This window comes from Rhinopithecus roxellana, chromosome 15 (assembly GCF_007565055.1).
Source record: "Rhinopithecus roxellana isolate Shanxi Qingling chromosome 15, ASM756505v1, whole genome shotgun sequence".
Taxonomy (NCBI): Eukaryota; Metazoa; Chordata; class Mammalia; order Primates; family Cercopithecidae; genus Rhinopithecus; species Rhinopithecus roxellana.
Window position 1 is genome coordinate 776,237 of NC_044563.1, and position 22,557 is coordinate 798,793.

At 58.2% G+C, this 22,557-nt stretch overlaps 1 protein-coding gene across 1 annotated transcript in view; it reads left to right on the plus strand.

Annotated features, from left to right (window-relative positions):
• The window catches only part of MUC5AC (mucin 5AC, oligomeric mucus/gel-forming), a 43,807-nt gene that overhangs the window by 14,855 nt on the left and 6,395 nt on the right, over positions 1 to 22,557 (plus strand). Inside the window, 35 exon segments of the mRNA XM_030917734.1 lie at positions 807 to 933; positions 1,210 to 1,465; positions 1,545 to 1,597; positions 3,544 to 3,644; positions 3,897 to 3,968; positions 3,970 to 4,049; positions 4,312 to 4,450; positions 4,615 to 4,728; positions 4,838 to 5,017; positions 5,802 to 6,041; positions 6,425 to 6,581; positions 7,334 to 7,462; positions 7,669 to 7,831; positions 8,454 to 8,497; positions 8,586 to 8,774; positions 9,435 to 9,917; positions 10,084 to 11,373; positions 12,487 to 12,657; positions 13,094 to 13,170; positions 13,382 to 13,779; positions 14,036 to 14,120; positions 14,255 to 14,481; positions 14,615 to 14,723; positions 15,074 to 15,429; positions 15,638 to 15,722; positions 15,947 to 16,155; positions 16,252 to 16,419; positions 16,625 to 16,688; positions 16,985 to 17,220; positions 17,356 to 17,727; positions 19,961 to 20,061; positions 20,644 to 20,682; positions 20,945 to 21,144; positions 21,662 to 21,836; positions 22,279 to 22,529. Coding sequence (XP_030773594.1) covers positions 807 to 933; positions 1,210 to 1,465; positions 1,545 to 1,597; positions 3,544 to 3,644; positions 3,897 to 3,968; positions 3,970 to 4,049; positions 4,312 to 4,450; positions 4,615 to 4,728; positions 4,838 to 5,017; positions 5,802 to 6,041; positions 6,425 to 6,581; positions 7,334 to 7,462; positions 7,669 to 7,831; positions 8,454 to 8,497; positions 8,586 to 8,774; positions 9,435 to 9,917; positions 10,084 to 11,373; positions 12,487 to 12,657; positions 13,094 to 13,170; positions 13,382 to 13,779; positions 14,036 to 14,120; positions 14,255 to 14,481; positions 14,615 to 14,723; positions 15,074 to 15,429; positions 15,638 to 15,722; positions 15,947 to 16,155; positions 16,252 to 16,419; positions 16,625 to 16,688; positions 16,985 to 17,220; positions 17,356 to 17,727; positions 19,961 to 20,061; positions 20,644 to 20,682; positions 20,945 to 21,144; positions 21,662 to 21,836; positions 22,279 to 22,529 — 7,140 coding nt within the window.

Genomic DNA, 22,557 nt, shown 5'->3' on the forward strand with positions numbered 1-22,557 from the left:
TCTACTCAGTCATCCACTCACTCATACACTCATTCACTCATCCACTCACTCATCCGCTCACTCACTCATCCACTCACTCACTCATCTACTCACTCACTCATTCACTCACTCACCCACTCAGTCATTCTCTCACTCATCCACTCACTCACTCATCCACTCACTCACTCATCCATTCACTCATCCACTCACTCATTCACTCACTCACTCATCCACTCACTCATCCACTCACTCATTCATTCACTCACTCACTCATTCACTCACTCATCCACTCACTCATCCACTCACTCATCCACTCACTCCCTCATCCACTCACTCACTCATTCACTCACTTATTCACTCTCTCATCTACTCACTTACTTATTCCTTCATTCACCCCTTCACTCACTCATTCATTAACCACATTTATGGTGTTTTTCTTGCACCTCCAGCCCTACACTAGGCACAGGGGCTAAACTTCAGGGGTTTGTTGCCCCCCTGGCCCCAGGGGCCAAATGGAAATTAGGCCAAGGCTGAGCTGATGCACTATGTCTGAGGCAAATTGGGCATGGCTGGACCTGTTGGGTCACAAGAGATGAAGGACCTGGTCCTCCCAACAACCCCTGCTGTGCACAGTGGTTCTGCTGCATGACATGCCAAGCGGTTCTGCTGAGGGGGTGGGATGCCTGTGAGGACTCAGGGAGGGGTCCTGAGGCAGGAAGACCTGGGACGGGAGGACCCTGGCTGTTGGACGTGTGGCCTGCAGGGCGTGGGGGGCCACCAGATGTGGGCTGGGGTCTCTGATGCCCTGATGCCCCCCTTCCCCACAGAACTGCATGTTTGACACCTGCAACTGTGAGCGGAGTGAGGACTGCCTGTGCGCCGTGCTGTCCTCCTATGTGCATGTCTGTGCCGCCAAGGGTGTGCAGCTCAGTGGCTGGAGGAACGGCGTCTGCAGTGAGTGCCTGCCAAGCCCAGCCCCTTTCCCACATTGGGTGGCCACGGATATTGGGGTGCCCCCGGGTCTTGGGGTGCCCCCAGTGTGCATGGGTGCTCTAAGGGCCCCTGTCCTCTATGCTGGGCTCGAGGGCAAGGAGCGCCCAGGGCAGTGTGGCCTTGGACCCGGCCGAGGAGGGGAGGGGAGGGTAGCTGAGAGGGCTGGGGTCACTCGCTGCTGGCTGCCCACCACTGGGCTTTGTGTCCTGAGAATTCCCTCTTCCTGGCATCCTGCAGCGAAGCCCATGACCACTTGCCCCAAGTCGATGACCTACCACTACCATGTCAGCACCTGCCAGCCCACCTGCCGCTCTCTGAGTGAGGGGGACATCACCTGCAGTGTTGGCTTTATCCCCGTGGATGGCTGCATCTGTCCCGAGGGCACCTTCCTGGATGACACGGGCAAATGTGTGCAGGCCAGCAACTGTCCCTGCTATCACAGGGGCTCCGTGATCCCCAATGGGGAGTCGGTGCACGACAGTGGGGCTGTCTGGTAAGAGCTCCCGCTGTGGACTGGGGGTCCCTGGCACCTTCTGGCCCAGGGTGAGGCTCTGACCACCGTCTCCTCACAGCACCTGCATGCATGGGAAGCTGAGCTGCATCGGAGGCCAAGCCCCCACCCCAGGTGAGTGTCAGAAAGGAGGCACTGGGGACCCCAGCCTCATCATCTCCATAAGAAATCCTGAAAAATGGCTTCAGGCAGGGTTAGTCCCACCGCAAGTCAATGGGGCTGGTGGTTGTCGATCAGCTGCTCGGTGTCAGGCATGGTTTGTGCCCTCTGGGCAGCAAGTGGGAAGAACGGAGGGTGTGGGCGTACACATGACACAACCACTCACGCCCACTCATGCACATACTCACACATCCACTCAAGCACACGCACTCACACCAACTCATTCACACGCACTCACACCCACTCATGCACATTCATACCCATTCATGCACACACACACTCATGCACACACACACTCATGCACATGTTCACACACCCAATCATGCACACCCCCTCACACCCTCATGCACATGCACACCCACTTATGCAACACTCACACCCACTCACACACACACTCGCACCAACTCATGCACACACCCAATCATGCACACACACCCATTCATGCACACACACACTCATGCATATGTTCACACACCCAATCACGCACACCCCCTCACACCCTCATGCGCATGCACACCCACTTATGCAACACTCACACACTCACTCACACACTCGCATCCACTCATGCACACACCCACTCATGCACATGCACTCACACCCACTCATGCACACTCATACCCAGTCATGCACACACACACCCATTCATGCACACACACTCATGCACATGTTCACACACCCATGCATATGTTCACACACCCAATCATGCACACCCCCTCACACCCTCATGCACATGGACACACACTTATGCAACACTCACACCCACTCACACACACTCGCACCCACTCATGCACACACCGACTCATGCACATGCACTCACACCCACTTATGCACACACACCTTCATGCACACACATATGCACATGCTCACACACCCACTCATGCACACACACCCACTCATGCACACACACCCACTCATGCACATGCACTCACAGCCACTTATGCAATGCTCACACACCCACTCATGGACATGCTTACCCACTCATGCATATGCACTCACACCCACTCATGCACACTCACACCCACTCATACACATTCACTCACACCCACTCATGCATCCGCACCCACTCATGCACATGCACCCACTCATGAATACGCACTCACATCCACTCATGCACACTCACACTCACTCATGCACATGCACTCACACCCTATCATGCACGCACTCACTCATGCACACACCCACTCATGCACACACATTCATGCACACACACTCATACTCATGCACACGCTGTCACACCCACTCATGCACACACTCACACCCACTCATGCACACGCACCCACTCAATACGCAGTCACCCCCACTCATGCACACACACACCCTCTCATGCATCCACTCACACCCACTCATGCACACACCCATTTATGCACACACACTCATACTCATGCACATGCTCTCACACCCACTCATGCACACGCACTCATACCCACACATGCACACACATACCCACTTATGCAATGCTCACACACCCACTCATGGATACGCTGACACACCCACCCATGGACACGCTCACACACCCACTCTTGCATATGCACTCACACCCACTCATGCTCACACTCACACCCACTCATGCACAAGCACTTACACCCACTCATGAACACGCACCCACTCATGGACAAGCACACCCACTTATGCAATGCTCATACACCCACTCATGGACATGCTCACCCACTCATGTATACACACTCACATCCACTCATGCACACACACCCACTCATGCACATGCACTTAGTCCCACTCATGCACACGCACCCACTCACGGACAAGCACTCACACCCACTTACGCAACGCTAACACACCCACTCATGCACACGCACACGGCACAGACACGTCCTCCCTGAACACATAGTTGAGGCACTGCAACAGCCTGTGGCTGGGCCCCCTGACGGCCCTTCCCTCCCCAGTGTGTGCTTCACCCATGGTGTTCTTTGACTGCCGCAATGCCACGCCCGGGGACACAGGGGCCGGCTGTCAGAAGAGCTGCCACACCCTGGACATGACCTGTGTAAGCCCCTGAGGACTCCCCAATGACAGACCCTCCATCTGCCCCTGCCTGCTAAGGGTGCCTGCCCCCAGGGTGAGCCTCTGACACATAAGGCCATGGGCTGCCCCACATCCCAGAGGACCCTGACCCATGGGCTCCCGGACTCTCTGGTCCTGTGGCCCCTCCACTGTGGCACGGGTGAGCTGTCCCTGGGAGGACCTGGCAGGTCCCGTGCCCTGCCCCATCACTCAGCGGTGTCTGCTGGCCCTGCAGTACAGTCCCCAGTGTGTGCCTGGCTGCGTGTGCCCCGATGGGCTGGTGGCAGATGGCGAGGGAGGCTGCATCACAGGTGGAGGACTGCCCCTGCGTGCACAACGAGGCCAGTTACCGGGCCGGCCAGACCATCCGGGTGGGCTGCAACACCTGGTATGCGGGGGGCTCAAAGCCCATGGGGCATGTCAGGTTCAGAGTACCAGAGGCCCTCCTTAGAGACAAGCGAACCCCCAGCTCAGGGGTCCCGGGAAAACGCAGGGCACAGACTCAGGGCTGGATGTTCCCAGCAGCCCCAGCCAGGGAGGCCCAGTGGGCGCGTGTCTATGGTGCTAGGTTCCCCTGGGGGTAGGAAGGCTGCACCCAGCCAGGCAGGCACCCTGTGGGTGCCCTAGCCTGACCCCCAGATGTCCCCCAGCACTTGTGACAGCAGGATGTGGCGGTGCACAGATAACCCCTGCCTGGCCACCTGTGCTGTGTACGGGGATGGTCACTACCTCACCTTCGACGGGCAGAGCTACAGCTTCAATGGAGACTGCGAGTACATGCTGGTGCAGGTGAGCCGGCGCGTTTGGGGTCTTCACGGTGGTCCCCGAGACCCACAGCTGCTCACTGCCTGTCTGCGGTTGCCCCAGGGTGCACACAGGTTGTCCCTGCCCCATCCTCCTTGTGGAAAGGAGGGTAGGGCCAGCCTGGTCCTTGATGGCCTCTGCTTCCCCAGAACCACTGTGGTGGGAAAGGCAGCGCACAGGACTCCTTCCGTGTTGTCACTGAGAACATCCCCTGCGGCACCACGGGGACCACCTGCTCCAAGGCCATCAAGATCTTCCTGGGGGTGAGTGAGGCTGGGTGGTTGCATGCCCTCCGGGAGGCTCCCCTGGCAGCGTCTGGCCAGGTGGGCTGGGGTTCTCGCTGGGGGCCCTGAGCGACCCCTTGTCACGCAGGGCTCCGAGCTGAAGCTGAGCCACGGGAAGGTGGAGGTGATTGGGACGGACGAGAGCCAGGAGGTGCCATACACCATCCGGCAGATGGGCATCTACCTGGTGGTGGACACCGACATCGGCCTGGTTCTGCTGTGGGACAAGAAGACCAGCATCTTCATCAACCTCAGCCCCGAGTTCAAGGTGAGACTACCCCCCTCATCCAGGCCAGGGCCAGCTGGAAACCTGGAGGTGGAAACCTGGAGGTGGGGTGCATGGAACAGGTGGGCAGAGACGAGAGGCACAGAGACACAGAAACACAGAGATGGAAGGGGGGTGGGAAGTTGGGGGGACGGAGCCTTGGCAAGGGCAGCAGGTCAGGAGATTCCTTGGCTGGGTGTCTGTGTTCTAGGGCCAGAGCAAAGGCCCGCACCCTGGCGGATTTGCCTGCAGCCTGGACACTGGAAGCCCAGCAGGGCATCCACTGGGCTGAGTTTTTTCAGAAGGCTCTGGGGGGCTCCTTTTGGCCCCTTGCATCTGCTGGGGACCCCAGCACTCCTCGACTGTGGCCACACCTGCTCGGATCACCGCCCCTGTCTTCATGCAGCCTCCTTCCTGTGACTGGGTCTAAGTTTTCCGTTTATAAGGACACCAGGCATTGGATTCAGGACTCAGTCATTACTTCAACCTGCAAGATCCCATCTCCCAGTGAGGTGCCACGCACAGGCACTGGGATCAGGACTTAGGCAGGTCCTTCGAGGCCACATCAGCTCCTTTTTCTCCAGGAGGGGCTTGTGGCTGGCCCCGGCCCTCGGTGCTCAGCTGCACTGCCCGGGGCCTCCCCAGGTGTAGCTGGAGGTGGGAAAGAGGAAGCAGTGCCTGTGGTCGCTGTCAGCCGCCTGGGTGGGAGGTGGCAGCTGCAGGGCACGGGGGCCCTGGCCTTCTGGGTTTGCTGCACCCACCTCCACCTCTCCCGGTGCCTCTGCAGAGCAGGGTCTGTGGCCTGTGCGGGAACTTCGATGACATTGCTGTCAACGACTTTGCCACACGGAGCCAGTCTGTGGTGGGGGATGAGCTGGAGTTCGGGAACAGTTGGAAGCTCTCCCCGTCCTGCCCGGATGCCCTGGCAGCCAAGGACCCCTGCACGGCCAACCCCTTCCGCAAGTCCTGGGCCCAGAAGCAGTGCAGCATCCTCCACGGCCCCACCTTCGCCGCCTGCCACGCACACGTATGCTGGCTGGGGGGCGTTTCTCTGGGCCCAGGGGGGTCATGGAGACCCAAGGAGGCCCCAGAAGGGCGAAGGGAATGGGGGCTGGGGGACAGCTGCCAACCAAGGGTGTGGACTCGCCTAGAGGGGCTGGGCGTCCAGCTCTGACACCTGTCAGCTATGGTTTCGGGGCCCTGGGGGGTGTTAACACCGAGGGCTGCCAAGGAAGCCCTGGGCCCTATGGATATCCAGATGGGCCCAGCTGGCCACTTGGGGATGGACATTCGCCCTCCCTGAGCTCCACTGGAACTCGGTCCCAGTCAATATGCCAGTGTGGGCCCGGTCCCCAAGAGCCTGCGGGGTGGGTCCGGGGTCCCTGGAACCTGAAGCCCCGTCTCCCTCAGGTGGAGCCAGCCAGGTACTATGAGGCCTGTGTGAATGACGCATGTGCCTGCGACTCAGGGGGTGACTGCGAGTGTTTCTGCACGGCTGTGGCCGCCTACGCCCAGGCCTGCCATGAAGTGGGCCTGTGTGTGTCCTGGCGGACCCCGAGCATCTGCCGTGAGTGCGAGCGGGCGCCCGGGGCAGAACAGGAAGTGCCAGCAGGGTGTGCCCCACCACCCTCACCACTGATAGGTTGGGGGGCCGGGGAAGGTTTCCAAAGAAACAGAAACACCTGGGCCCAGAGAGGAGGGCGTGGCTGACGGAGGGATCGCTGGCGGGGTAGAACGTTCAGAGAGGAGGGTGTGGCTGACGGAGGGATCGCTGGCGGGGTAGAAAGTTCAGAGAGGAGGGCGTGGCTGACGGAGGGATCGCTGGCGGGGTAGAAAGTTCAGAGAGGAGGGCGTGGCTGACGGAGGGATCGCTGGCGGGGTAGAACGTTCAGAGAGGAGGGTGTGGCTGAAGGAGGGGCCGCTGGTGTGATTGAATGTTCAGAGGGACAGCGTGACTGACAGAGGGCTGGCGGACGTGGTAGAATGTTCCGAGAGGAGAGCGTGGCTGACGAGGGGTCGCTGGTGTGGTAGAACATTCTGGGCAGAGGGATCAGCAGAGCTGCCCAGCTCTAGCCCACACGGAGCCTTGCCAGGAACAGGCACTGCTGGAGCTGCTCCGGCTGGAGACCCCCACTCTGCTGGCAGCCTCCGTGGCACCCTGATAACTGGGGGGTGCCGATCTGGCCCACTCTCCCCGTCCCCATCTTGCGATAGCCGGGAGGCGCAAGGGAGGGAAGCGGCTTTAGAGCAGCCTCGGGATGCGGGGCCTCCCCGAGTGAGCGCCTGGGACCCCACCGAGCCCTTCCTTCCTCCCTACAGCTCTGTTCTGTGACTACTACAACCCGGAAGGCCAGTGCGAGTGGCACTACCAGCCCTGTGGGGCGCCCTGCCTGCGGACCTGCCGGAACCCGCGCGGAGACTGCCTGCAGGACATCCGGGGCCTGGAAGGTGGGCTGAGGCTGGCTGGGAGGGGCTGGCCTGCGCTCCGCCGCCTGTGGCCTTCTCCTGGTCCCTTGAGGAGCCTCTGTGGCCCCAGCTTCCAGCACATTCTGGTGCTCTCTGCGAGGCCCACTGCTTGGGAGCTGGGCAGAGCCCTCCAGGGCGAGGCGCAGGACGCTGGGTCTGGTTGTGACTCTGGCCTCTCTGGCCCACAGGCTGCTACCCCAAGTGCCCAACAGAGGCTCCCATCTTTGATGAGGACAAGATGCAGTGTGTGGCCACCTGCCCGACCCCACCTCTGCCACTACCGTGCCACGTCCATGGGAAGTCCTACCGGCCAGGCGCAGTGGTGCCCTCAGACAAGAACTGCCACTCCTGGTGAGTCCTTTGGCGGGAGGAATGTGGAGCCTGCAGCATGCAGGGGAATTTGGCCACGGCCTGGGCTTTGGGTGCAGCTGGGAGCAGCAGGGCTGGGGACTTTTCCGTTACTGGAGTTGAAGCTGTGGGTCCCATCCTGGCCCAGGCGACTGTGACATAAGCTTCTCAGGGGCCAGCACCCCCGTGTCCTGAGTCCCAGAGGCAGGGCTGGGTGTAGGGCTCCTTTGGCGGAAAACCAGCACAACCTCTGGGGAGCAGGCTCGAGGGGCTCAGGGGGCGGCAGCGGGAAGCTGGGCCGAGATGGAGCCCAGGGTCCCCACGGGAAGGACGCCCATTAAAATCACCCCTGAGGAGTAATGGCTCCACTCTAGCACCCACCTCCCCTGGCCCCTGACTGGAGGGGCCCCACGAGGGAGGGACCTTGGGCTGACCCTGGAGGGACAACTGCTGGGACGTGGGTGGGGTTGGCCTCCCTGTTTCCCAGTCCGGGGGTGCAATGCGGTGCCCAGGGACCTCCATCCCTGTCGGAGCTGCTCCCTGCCCACCCTTGGTAGCATGGGATGCCCGTGGAAGGCATACAGCCGCCCCCATGCACCAGCCTGCCCTTCTTCCTTGTCTCCAGCCTCTGCACCGAGCGCGGCGTGAAGTGCAGCTACGAAGCTGAGGGTGAGCAGCCTGCAGCCCCTGGGGCTGGGATCCGGGGGTCTCTGCCTGCGCCCAGCCTCTGACGGGCCCGGCCCCTCTGTTCCCACAGCCTGTGTCTGTACCTACGACGGACAGCGCTTCCACCCAGGGGACGTCATCTACCACACGACGGACGGCACGGGTGGCTGCATCTCTGCCCGCTGCGGGGCCAACGGCACCATTGAGAGGAGGGTCTACCCCTGCAGCCCCACCACCCCCGTCCCCGCAACCACCTTCTCCTTCTCCACGCCCCCGCTCGGTAAGGCAAATGCGGCCGAGGAGCCCCAGGGTGAGCCCCTCCCACAGCCCGGCACAGCTGCCCTTGCTGGACGCTGAGGTCACAGCAGCTCTGGGCATGGGTGGCAGGCCCTGAGGATCAGGAAGGGACCGAGGAGCAGGGCGTTGGGCTCGGGGATGACCTGCTGTTTTCCCGCCAGCCACCTGCAGTGGGGAGGGCTCAGCCTCCAAGTCACCCCGGCAGGCCTGGCGTCCAAGTCCTGCCCTCAGCAGCCCCCAGGCCTGGACTCATGGGGCTGTCCGGGGTCTGGCAGCCCAGCCTGGCCCTGGGGATGCACAGCTGTCAGTTGCCTCACACTGCTCAGGGTTCGGGCATCCCCGTGTCCTCGCCCTCTCCTGGGGGATGTCCCAGGGCCCCAAGGCATCATCTGAGCTTCTCTGAGAGTAGAAAGCTCTGGAACTCTGGCGTTCTGGGGCACAGATGTGTGGACGCTGCTCAGGGCATGGCCTGGGAGCCACTTCCCTAAAACTCAGTCAGTTTGCTTGGCTCTTCAGCAGCTGTGCCACTCATGTGGGTTCTGAGCAGGGACCGTGGGTGGGGACAGGCAGACAGGCCTGCTGGTGCAGCCTCAGACCTGCTGACAGGGCCGCAGGGAGGGGTGGGGGCAGCCCCCAGTGCCAGCCCCTCATGCTCAGCTGCCTTATCTTCTGCCCACAGTCGTGAGCTCCACGCACACCCCCAGCCCTGTCCCGAGCAGCGCGCACACAGGCCCTCCAAGCAGCGCCTGGCCCACCACAGCAGGCACTTCTCCCAGGACGAGGCCGCCCACAGCCTCTGCCTTGCTGCCACCGGTCTGTGGGGAAGAGTGCCTGTGGTCACCTTGGATGGACATTAGCCGCCCTGGACGGGGCATGGACAGCGGTGACTTTGACACACTGGAGAACCTCCGCACCCATGGGTACCTGGTGTGCGAATCACCCAGGTCGGTGGAGTGCCGAGCTGAGGACGCCCCCAGAGTGCCACTCCGAGCCCTGGGGCAGCATGTGCAGTGCAGCCTGGACATGGGGCTGACCTGTCGTAACAGGGAGCAGGCATCGGGGCTCTGCTACAACTACCAGATCAGGGTCATGTGTTGCACGCCCCTAGCCTGCTCCACCTCTAGCAGTTCAACCCAGACCACTCCTCCAACAACCTCCAAGACCACTGAAACCCGGGCCTCAGCCTCCTCAGTCCCCAGCAGCACACCTGGCCCCGTGTCTCTCTCTACATCCAGGACAACACCTGCCCCAGGTACCGCTACATCTGTCAAAAAAACTTTCTCAACTCCCAGCCCTCCAGTGCCGGCAACATCAACATCATCCACTGTCGACCACGGCCCCGGGGACCTCTGTGGTCTCCAGCAAGCCCACCCACACGGAGTCCACCACACCCTCCTGTGTACACGAGCTTTGCACCTGGACCGAGTGGATCGACGGCAGCTACCCTGATCCTGGAATAAACGGCGGAGATTTTGACACATTTCAAAATTTGAGAGACGAAGGATACAAATTCTGTGAAAATCCTCAAAGCGTGGAGTGCCGGGCACAGGGCTTCCCCAACACGCCACTGGCAGACCTGGGGCAGGACGTCATCTGTAGCCGCACGGAGGGGCTGATTTGCCTGAACAAGAATCAGCTCCCACCCATCTGCTACAACTACGAGATCCGCATCCAGTGTTGCAAGACGGTGAACAAGTGCAGAGACGGCACCAGAACGCTGAAGACCGTCACAACTACACGGCCGACTCCACACCCAGCTGGAGCTCAGACCCAGACCACCTTCACCACACATATGCCGTCAGCCTCCACGGAGCAACCCACAGCCACCTCCAGGGGTGAGTCCACAGCAACCAGCATCACACAGGGCACCCACAGCAGATCGGTCACCAGAGACTGTCATCCCCAGTGCACTTGGACCAAGTGGTTCGATGTGGACTTCCCGTCCCCTGGACCCCACGGCGGAGATGAGGAAACCTACAACAACATCATCAGGAGTGGGGAAAAAATCTGCCGCCAACCTGAGGAGATCACCGGGCTCCAGTGCCGAGCCAAGAGCCACCCGGAGGTGAGCATCAAACACTTGGGCCAGGTGGTGCAGTGCAGCCGCGAAGAGGGCCTGGTGTGCCGGAACCAGGACCAGCAGGGACCCTTCAAGATGTGCTTCAACTATGAGGTGCGCGTGCTTTGCTGTGAGACCCCCAAAGGCTGCCCTGTGACGTCCACACCTGTCACAGCTCCTAGCACCCCAAGTGGGAGAGCCACCAGTCCAACTCAGAGCACCTCCTCTTGGCAGAAACCCAGGACAACCACATTGGTGACAATTAGCACAACCTCCACTCCACAGACCAGTACAATCTCTACCCCTACAACCAGCATGACCTCTGCTCCTACACCCAGAACAACCTATGCTCCGACAACCAGCACAACCTCAGCTCCTACAACTAACACATCCTCGGCTCCTACAACCAGCACAACCTCTGCTCCGACAAAAAGCACAACCTGCACTCGAAAGACCAGCACAACCTCTGCCCCTACAACCAGCACGACCTCTGCTCCTACAACTAGCATGACCTCTGCTCCTACACCCAGAACAACCTCTGCTCCGACAAAAAGCACAACCTGTACTCGAAAGACCAGCACAACCTCTGCCCCTACAACCAGCACAACCTCTGCTCCTACAACCAGCACGACCTCTGCTCCTACACCCAGAACAACCTCTGCTCCTACAAAAAGCACAACCTGCACTCAAAAGACCAGCACAACCTCTACCCCTACAACCAGCAAGACCTCTGCCTCTATAACCAGCACGACCTCTGCTCCTACACCCAGAGCAACCTCTGCTCCTACAAAAAGCACAACCTGCACTCGAAAGACCAGCACAACCTCTATCCCTAAAACCAGCACGACCTCTGCTCCTACAACCAGCACGACCTCTGCTCCTACACCCAGAACATCTGCTCCTACAAAAAGCACAACGTGCACTCGAAAGACCAGCACAACCTCTACCCCTAAAACCAGCATGACCTCTGCTTCTACACCCAGAACATCTGCTCCCACAAAAAGCACAACCTGCACTCGAAAGACCAGCACAACCTCTACCCCTAAAACCAGCACGACCTCTGCTCCTACACCCAGAACATCTGCTCCTACGAAAAGCACAACGTGCACTCGAAAGACCAGCACAACCTCTACCCCTACAACCAGCACGACCTCTGCTCCTACACCCAGAACATCTGCTCCTACAAAAAGCACAACCTGCACTCGAAAGACCAGCACAACCTCTACCCCTAAAACCAGCACGACCTCTGCTCCTACAACCAGCACGACCTCTGCTCCTACACACAGAACATCTGCTCCTACAAAAAGCACAACGTGCACTCGAAAGACCAGCACAACCTCTGCCCCTATAACCAGCACGACTTCTGCTCCTACAACCAGCACGACCTCTGCTTCTCTACCCACAACAACCTCTGCTCCTACAAAAAGCACAACCTGCACTCGAAGGACTACAACAACCTCTGCTCCTACAACTAGCACAACCTCTGCCCCTACAACCAGCACAATCTCAGCTCCTACAACCAGCACAACTTCTGCCTCTACAACCAGCACAACCTCTGGTCCTACAACCAGCAAAACTTCTGCTTCTACAACCAGCACAACCTCTAGTCCTGAAACTACTCCCAGCCCAGTTCCTGCCACCAGCACAACCTCTGCTCCTACAACCAGCACCAACTCTGCTCCTACAACCAGCACCAGTTCTGCTCCTACAACCAGCACAACCTCTATTCCTGGAACTACTCCCAGCCCTGTTCCCACCACCAGTACAACTTCTGCTCCTACAACCAGCACAACCTCTGCCGCTACAAGTAGCACAACCTCTGCCGCTATAACCAGCACAACCTCAGGTCCTGAAACTACTCACAGCCCTGTTCCTACCACCAGCACAACCTCTGCTTCTACTACCAGCACAACCTCTGGTCCTGGAACTACTCCTAGCCCAGTTCCTACCACCAACACAACCTCTGCTCCTACAACCAGCACCACTTCTGCTACTACAACCAGCAAAACCTCTGCTTCTACAACCAGCACAACCTCTAGTCCTGGAACTACTCCCAGCCCTGTTCCCACCACCAGCACAACCTCTGCTTCTACAACCAGAACAACCTCTGCCCCTACAAGCAGCACAACCTCTGCTCCTACAACCAGGACAACTTCTAGTCCTGGAACTACTCCCAGCCCCATTCCCACCACCAGCACAACCTCTGCTCCTACAACCAGCAAAACCTCTGCTTCTACAACCAGCACAACCTTTGGTCCTGGAACTACTCCCAGTCCAGTTCCTACCACCAGCACAACCTCTGCTCCTACAACTAGCACCAGTTCTGCTCCTACAACCAGCACAACCTCTATTCCTGGAACTACTCCCAGCCCTGTTCCCACCATCAGCACAACCTCTGCTCCTACAATCAGAACAAACTCTGCCCCTACAAGCAGCACAACCTCTGCCGCTATAACCAGCACAACCTCTGCTTCTACAACCAGCACAACCTCTGGTCCTGAAACTACTCCCAGCCCTGTTCCCACCACCAGCACAACCGCTGCTTCTACAACCAGAACAACCTCTGGTCCTGGAACTACTCCCAGCCCAGTTCCTACCACCAGCACAACCTCTGCTCCTACAACCAGCACCAGCTCTGCTCCTACAACCAGCACCAGTTCTGCTCCTACAACCAGCACAACCTCTATTCCTGGAACTACTCCCAGCCCTGTTCCCACCATCAGCACAACCTCTGCTCCTACAAGCAGCACAACCTCTGCTGCTATAACCAGCACAACCTCTGCTTCTACAACCAGCACAACGTCTGGTCCGGGAACTACTCCCAGCCCTGTTCCTACCACCAGTATAACCTTTGCTCCTACAACCAGCACCACCAGCTCTGCTCCTACAACCAGTACCAGTTCTGCTCCTACAACCAGCACAACTTCTAGTCCTGGAACTACTCCCAGCACTGTTCCCACCACCAACACAACCTCTGCCCCTACAACCAGAACAACCCCTACCCCTACAAGCAGCACAACCTCTGCTGCTATAACCAGCACAACCTCTCGTCCTGAAACTACTCCCAGCCCTGTTCCTACCACCAACATAACCTCTGCTTCTACAACCAGCACAACCTCTGGTCCTGGAACTACTCACAGCCCTGTTCCTACCACCCACACCATCAGCTCTGTTCCTACAACCAGCACCACCAGCTCTGCTCCTACAACCAGCACCAGCTCTGCTCCTACAACCAGCAGAAGCTCTAGTCCTGGAACTACTCCCAGCCATGTTCCCACCACCAGCACAACCTCTGCTTCTACAACCAGTACAACCTCTGCCCCTACAAGCAGCACAACCTCTGCTCCTACAACCAGCACAACCTCTAGTCCTGGAACTACTCCCAGCCCTGTTCCTACCACCAGCACAACCTCTGCTCCTACAACCAGCACCAGCTCTGCTCCTACAATCAGCACCAGTTCTGCTCCTACAACCAGCACAACCTCTGGTCCTGGAACTACTCCCAGCCCAGTTCCTACCACCAACACAACCTCTGCTCCAACAACCAGAACAACCTCTGCCCCTACAAGCAGCACAACCTCTGCCGCTATAACCAGCACAACCTCTGCTTCTACAACCAGCACAACCTCTAGTCCTGGAACTACTCCCAGCCCTGTTCCCACCACCAGCACAACCTCTGCTCCTACAACCAGCAAAACCTCTGCTTCTACAACCAGCACAACCTCTGGTCCTGGAACGACTCCCAGCCCTGTTCCTACCACCAGTACAACCTTTACTCCTACAACCAGCACCACCAGCTCTGCTCCTACAACCAGTACCAGTTCTGCTCCTACAACCAGCACAACCTCTAGTCCTGGAACTACTCCCAGCCCTGTTCCTACCACCAACACAACCTCTGCTTCTACAACCAGCACAACCTCTGGTCCTGGAACTACTCCCAGCCCAGTTCCTACCACCAGCACAACCTCTGCTCCTACAACCAACACCAGCTCTGCTCCTACAACCAGCACCAGTTCTGCTCCTACAACCAGCACAACCTCTATTCCTGGAACTACTCCCAGCCCTGTTGCCACCATCAGCACAACCTCTGCTCCTACAACCAGAGCAACCTCTGCCCCTACAAGCAGCACAACCTCTGCTACTATAACCAGCACACCCTCTGCTTCTACAACCAGCACAACCTCTAGTCCTGGAACTACTCCCAGCCCTGTTCCCACCACCAGCACAACCTCTGCTTCTACAACCAGCACAACCTCTGGTCCTGGAACGACTCCCAGCCCTGTTCCTACCACCAGTACAACCTTTGCTCCTACAACCAGCACCATCAGCTCTGCTCCTACAACCAGTACCAGTTCTGCTCCTACAACCAGCACAACCTCTATTCCTGGAACTACTCCCAGCCCTGTTCCTACCACCAACACAACCTCTGCTTCTACAACCAGCACAACCTCTGGTCCTGGAACTACTCCCAGCCCCGTTCCTACCACCCACACCATCAGCTCTGTTCCTACAACCAGCACCACCAGCTCTGCTCCTACAACCAGTACCAGTTCTGCTCCTACAACCAGCACAACCTCTAGTCCTGGAACTACTCCCAGCCCTGTTCCCACCACCAGCACAACCTCTGCCCCTACAACCAGAACAACCTCTACCCCTACAAGCAGCACAACCTCTGGTCCTGAAACTACTCCCAGCCCTGTTCCTACCACCAGTACAACCTCTGCTTCTACAACCAGCACAACCTCTGCTCCTGGAACTACTCCCAGCCCTGTTCCTACCACCGGCAGCATCAGCTCTGCTCCTACAATCAGCACCACCAGCTCTGCTCCTACAACCAGCACAACCTCTAGTCCTGGAACTACTCCCAGCCCTGTTCCCACCACCAGCACAACCTCTGCTCCTACGACCAGAACAACCTCTGCCCCTACAAGTAGCACAACATCTGCCATTACAACCAGCACAACCTCTGGTCCTGAAACGACTCCCAGCCCTGTTCTTACCTCCAGCACAACCTCTGCTTCTACAACTAGCACAACCTCGGGTCCTGGGAATACTCCCAGCCCAGTTCCTACCACCAGAACAACTTCTGCTCCTAGAACCAGCACCAGCTCTCCTCCTACAACCAGCACCAGTTCTGCTCCTACAACCAGCACCAGTTCTGCTCCTACAACCAGCATAACCTCTATTCCTGGAAGTACTCCCAGCCCTGTTCCCACCACCAGCACAACCTCTGCTCCTACAACCAGAGCAACCTCTGCCCCTACAAGCATCACAACATCTGCCACTACAACCAGCACAACCTCTGGTCCTGAAACGACTCCCAGCCCTGTTCCTACCATCAGCAAAACCTCTGCTTCTACAACCAGCACAACCTCTGGTCCTGAAACTACTCCCAGCCCAGTTCCTACCACCAGCACAACCTCTGCTCCTACAACCAGCACCAGCTCTGCTCCTACGACCAGCACAACCTCCAGTCCTGGAACTTTTCCCAGCCCTGTTCCCACCACCAGCACAACCTCTGCTCCCACCACCAGCACAACCTCTGCTTCTACAACCAGCACAACCTCTGGTCCTGGAACTACCTCCAGCCCTGTTCCTACCACCACCAAAACCTCTGCTCCTCCAATCAGCAAAACCTCTGCTCCACCAACCAGCACAACCTCTGCTACTACAACCAGCACAATCTCTGTCCTTAGAGCCAGAACAACCTCACCTACTACAACCAGCACAACTTCCGGTCCTGGAACTACCCAAAGCCCTGTTCCCACCACCAGCACAGTCTCTGCCCCTACAACCAGAAAAACCTCTGCCCCTACAAGCAGCACAACCTCAGCCGCTGTAACCAGCACAACCTCTGGTCCTGAAACTACTCCCAGCCCTGTTCCTACCACCAGCACAACCTCTGCTCCTACAACCAGCACAACCTCTGCCTCTACTACAAGCACAACTTCTGGTCCTGGAACTACTCCCAGCCCTGTGCCTACCAGCAGCACAACCTCTGCTTCTACTACCAGCACAACCTCTGGTCCTGAAACTACTCCCAGCCCTCTTCCTACTACCAGCACAACTTCTGCTTCTACCAGCAGCACAACCTCTGGTCCTGGAACGACTCCTAGCCCTGTTCCCACCACCAGCACAAACTCTGCTCCTACAACCAGCACAACCTCTGCCTCTACAACCAGCACAACCTCTGGTCCTGGAATGACTCCCAGCCCTGTTCCCACCACCAGCACGACCTCTGCTCCTACTACCAGCACAACCTCTGCTATTACAACCAGCCCAACCTCTGCCCCTACAAGCAGTACAACCTCCACTCCACAGACCAGCATAACCTCTGTTCCTACAACCAGCACAACTTCTGGTCCTGGAAGTACCCAAAGCTCTGTTTTCACCATTAGCACAACCTCTGCCCCTACAACCAGAACAACCCCTGCCCCTACAAGCAGCAAAACCTCTGCTGCTACAACCAGCACAACCTCTGGTCCTGAAACTACTCCCAGCCCAGTTCCTACCACCAGCACAACCTCTGCTTCTACAACCAGCACCAGCTCTGCTCCTACGACCAGCACAACCTCCAGTCCTGGAACTATTCCCAGCCTTGTTCCCACCACCAGCACAACTTCTGCTCCTACAACCAGCAAAACCTCTGCTTCAACAACCAGCACAACCTCTGTTGCTGGAACTACTCCCAGCCCTGTTCCTACCACCAGCACAACCTCAGCTCCTACCACCAGCCCCAGCTCTGCTCCGACAAGCAGCACAACCTCTGGTCCTGGAACTACTCCCAGCCCTGTTCCCACTACCAGCATAACTTCTGCTCCTACAACCAGAACAACCTCTGCACCTACAAGCAGCACAACCTCTGCTTCTACTACCAGCACAACCTCTCGTCCTGGAACTACTCCCAGCCCTGTTCCTACCACCAGCACAACCTCTGCTCCTACAACCAGCACCAGCTCTGTTCCTACAACCAGCACAACCTCCAGTCCTGGAACTTTTCCCAGCCCTGCTCCCACCACCAGCACAACCTCTGCTTCTACAACCAGCACAACCTCTGGTCCTGGAACTACCTCCAGCCCTGTTCCTACCACCACCAAAACCTCTGCTCCTCCAACCAGCAATACCTCTGCTCCACCAACCAGCACAACCTCTGCTACTACAACCAGCACAATCTCTGTCCTTAGAGCCAGAACAACCTCACCTACTACAACCAGCACAACTTCCGGTCCTGGAACTACCCAAAGCCCTGTTCCCACCACCAGCACAGTCTCTGGCCCTACAACCAGAGAAACCTCTGCCCCTACAAGCAGCACAACCTCAGCCGCTGTAACCAGCACAACCTCTGGTCCTGAAACTACTCCCAGCCCTGTTCCTACCACCAGCACAACCTCTGCTCCTACAACCAGCACAACCTCTGCCTCTACTACAAGCACAACTTCTGGTCCTGGAACTACTCCCAGCCCTGTGCCTACCACCAGCACAACCTCTGCTTCTACTGCCAGCACAACCTCTGGTCCTGGAACGACTCCCAGCCCTGTTCCTACCACCAGCACGACCTCTGCTCCTACTACCAGCACAACCTCTGCTATTACAACCAGCCCAACCTCTGCCCCTATAAGCAGCACAACCTCCACTCCACAGACCAGCATAACCTCTGTTCCTACAACCAGCACAACTTCTGGTCCTGGAAGTACCCAAAGCTCTGTTCTCACCATTAGCACAACCTCTGGCCCTACAACCAGAACAACCCCTGCCCCTACAAGCAGCAAAACCTCTGCTGCTACAACCAGCACAACCTCTGGTCCTGAAACTACTCCCAGCCCTGTTCCTACTACCAGTACAACCTCTGCTTCTACAACCAGCACAACCTCTGGTCCTGGAACTACTCCCAGCCCTGTTCCTACCACCAGCACTATCTCTGCTCCTACAACCGGCACAACCTCAGCTCCTACAATGAGCACATCCTCAGCTCCTACAACCAGCGCAACTTCTTCCCCTACAACCAGCACAACCTCCACTCCACAGACCAGCACATCCTCTGCCACTGCAAGCATCACAACCTCTGCCGCTACAAGCAGCACAACATCTGCCCCTACAACCAGCACAACCTCTGCTCCTACAACCAGCACAACCTTTACCCCTACAACCAGCACAACCTCTGCTCCTACACACAGAACAACCTCTGCTTCTACAACCAGCACTACCTTGGCTCCTACAACCACCACATCCTCAGCTTCTACAACCAGCACTACCTCTACCCCTACAAGCAGCACAACCTCAGCTCCTACAACCAGCACAACCTCTGTTCCTGAAACTACTCCCAGCCCTGTTCCTACCACCAGCACCAGCTCTGCTCCTAGAATGAGCACAATCTCTGGTCCTGAAACTACTCCCAGCCCTGTTCCTACCACCAGCACCAGCTCTGCTCCTACAACTAGCACAACGTCTGGTCCTGGAACTACCCCAAGCCCTGTTCCCACCACCAGCACAACATCTGCCCCTACAACCAGAACAACTTCTGCCCCTACAAGCAGCAAAACCTCTGCCGCTACAACCAGCACAACCTCTGGTCCTGAAACTACTCTCAGCCCTGTTCCCACTACCAGCACATCCTCTGCCACTGCAAGCAGCACAACCTCTGCCCCTACAAGCAGCACAACCTCTGCCACTACCACCAGCACAACCTCTGGTCCTGAGAATACTCCCAGCCCTATTCCTACAACCAGCACAACCTCTGCTTCTACAACCAGTACAACCTCTGGTCCTGGAACTACTCGCAGCCCTGTTCCCACCACCAGCACAATCTCTTCTCCTACAACCAGCACAATCTCAGCTCCTACAATGAGCACATCCTCGGCTCCTACAACCAGCACAACCTCTGCTCCTACAACCAGCACAACCTCTGCTCCTACAACCAGCATGACCTCTGCTCCTACACACAGAACAACCTCTGTTCCTACAACCACCACTACCTCGGCTCCTACAACCACCACATCCTCGGGTCCTATGACCAGCACTACTTCTGCCCCTACCAGCAGCACAACCTCGGCTCCTACAACCAGCACAACCTCTGCTCCTACAACCAGCACAACCTCTGCCCCTACAAGCAGCACTACTTCTGCCCCTACAAGCAGCACAACCTCAGCTCCTACAACCAGCACAACCTCTGCTCCTACAACCAGCACAACCTCTGCTCCTACAACCAGCACACCCTCCAGTCCTGGAACTACTCCCAGCCCTGTTCCCACCACCAGCACAACCTCTGTTTCAAAGACCAGCACAAGCCATGTTTCTGTATCCAAGACAACCCACCCTCAACCAGTTACCAGTGACTGTCATCCCCAGTGCACCTGGACCAAGTGGTTCGACGTGGACTTCCCATCCCCTGGACCCCACGGCAGAGATGAGGAAACCTACAACAACATCATCAGGAGTGGGGAAAAAATCTGCCACCAACCTGAGGAGATCACCAGGCTCCAGTGCCGAGCCAAGAGCCACCCGGAGGTGAGCATCGAACACCTGGGCCAGGTGGTGCAGTGCAGCCGTGAAGAGGGCCTGGTGTGCCGGAACCAGGACCAGCAGGGACCCTTCAAGATGTGCCTCAACTATGAGGTGCGCGTGCTTTGCTGCGAGATCCCCAAAGGCTGCCTGGTGACTTCTGTGACCCCGTATGGGACTTCTACCAATGCCCTGTATCCTTCCCTGTCTACCTCTGTGGCATCCACCTCTGTGGCATCCACCTCTGTGGCATCCAGCTCTGTGGCCTCCAGCTCTGTGGCTTACTCCACCCGAACCTGCTTCTGCAACGTAACTGACCGGCTCTACCCCGCGGGTTCGTGAGTGTTTCTGGTGCAATTGGTTCTGAGCTCACCCTGGTCAGTTTTTCATCCAGGAATGCCAAGCTGTGATGCAGATAAGAGGAGTCTCTGCTCTTTGTGGCACAGGCTCATTGTCACAGAGTGGCTGCTGGCATTCTCTGAAGTTTGTTCCCATTACACAGGTGGTAGAAAGTGCCCCTCTGGCCCACTGAGGGGTTTGTGCCTCTTCTTTGAGCAGGGCTTCACTAAAGGCTATCATGTCCCTTCTTCCTGTAGGATCTACCATATACCACCACAGAGACCTCGCCGGCCACTGCTATTATGCCCTGTGCAGCCAGGACTGCCAAGTGGTCAGAGGGGTTGACAGTGACTGTCCATCCACCACGCTGCCTCCTGCCCCAGCCACGTCCCCTTGGACATCCACCTCTGAGCCCGTCACTGAGCTGGGATGCCCAAATGTGGTTCCCCCCAGAAAGGTAACCTCCTACTTCTCACCCTTCTGAAGGCTCAGGGGCCACTGCAGGGAACTTGAATGTCTTTGCAATTAGGCTTCAGCTGCAAGGTCTTGAGAAGGTCACTGGCCCTAGTGGAGGCAGCCTGGCCATCAGGAAAGGGCCGTGCTATAGCCCAGGGTCTCTGATCCCCCTGGACTTCCCAGACACGTGATTTCTAGGCACTGGGTGTGTGGGGCCCAGGCTGAGGCTGTGCTGAGGCCAGCCAGGGCCAGAGCAGTGGGATGAGGCTGTGGCCGTGGCTGCACAGCCAGGAAGTGTGGCAGAGCCAGAGAGGAGCAACTGTCACACCAGAGACCCCTACCCCGGGCCAGCTCGGTGTCTGGGGTGGGTGCTGAGGATGGGGTGGGAAGGAGACTGGGGCACAGCCACCCTCCCCTGTCCCCAACACGGGACTCTCGGGACTGTGACCCCAAGAACCAAGGGGTGCCCTGGAGACTGGGAGAGGCCGGACCCCGCAGCTCTCTCTGTACTTCTGCAGAAAGGTGAGACCTGGGCCATGCCCAACTGCTCCGAGGCCACCTGTGAGGGCAACAATATCATCTCCCTGCACCCGCGAACGTGCCCAAGGGTGGAGAAACCCACCTGTGCCAATGGCTACCCAGCCCTGAAGGTGGCCGACCAGGATGGCTGCTGCCATCACTACCAGTGCCAGTGTGAGTGGAGCACCGGGCGGGAACCAGGGCAGCCAGGGCAGCCACTCCATACCCAGGTGGAAAGGGGTGGGACAGAGGAGGGGGCTTGGCTGAAGCAGAAAGGAATCAGGTGGGACAGCAGGAAGGACTTCCCATCATCGAGGTGGGGATGCATGGGGTCGAGCCTCCCCACTTAGGGGTGCTGAGTGAATCCCTGTGAGCCTTGGAGCAGCCTGGCTGGAGAAGGTGGAGGGGTCTGTCCCTGCCTTGCTCCAGCCTTGTCAAGCGCCCGCTGGACGGAGCTCTGTGCAGGCGCTGGTCACGTATGTTCTGATGATGTGGAGAGTCTCGTGCGCCCTGTGAGGGGAGATGGTGGGGGATCAGGGACAGATGTGACCTGTTGGGAGAAAGCCCCAGGGCTGTGGTGCCACCATCCCATAAGGCTGTCCCCGGGGCCTGGCAGGTGTGTGCAGCGGCTGGGGTGATCCCCACTACATCACCTTTGATGGCACCTACTACACCTTCCTGGACAACTGCACGTACGTGCTGGTGCAGCAGATCGTGCCCGTGTACGGCCACTTCCGCGTGCTGGTGGACAACGACTTCTGCGGCGCGGAGGACGGGCTTTCCTGCCCGAGGTCCATCATCCTGGAGTACCAGCAGGACCGCGTGGTGCTGACCCGCAAGCCAGTCCACGGGGTGATGACCAATGAGGTGGGGGTGTGCCCGGTGTGCCAGGGAG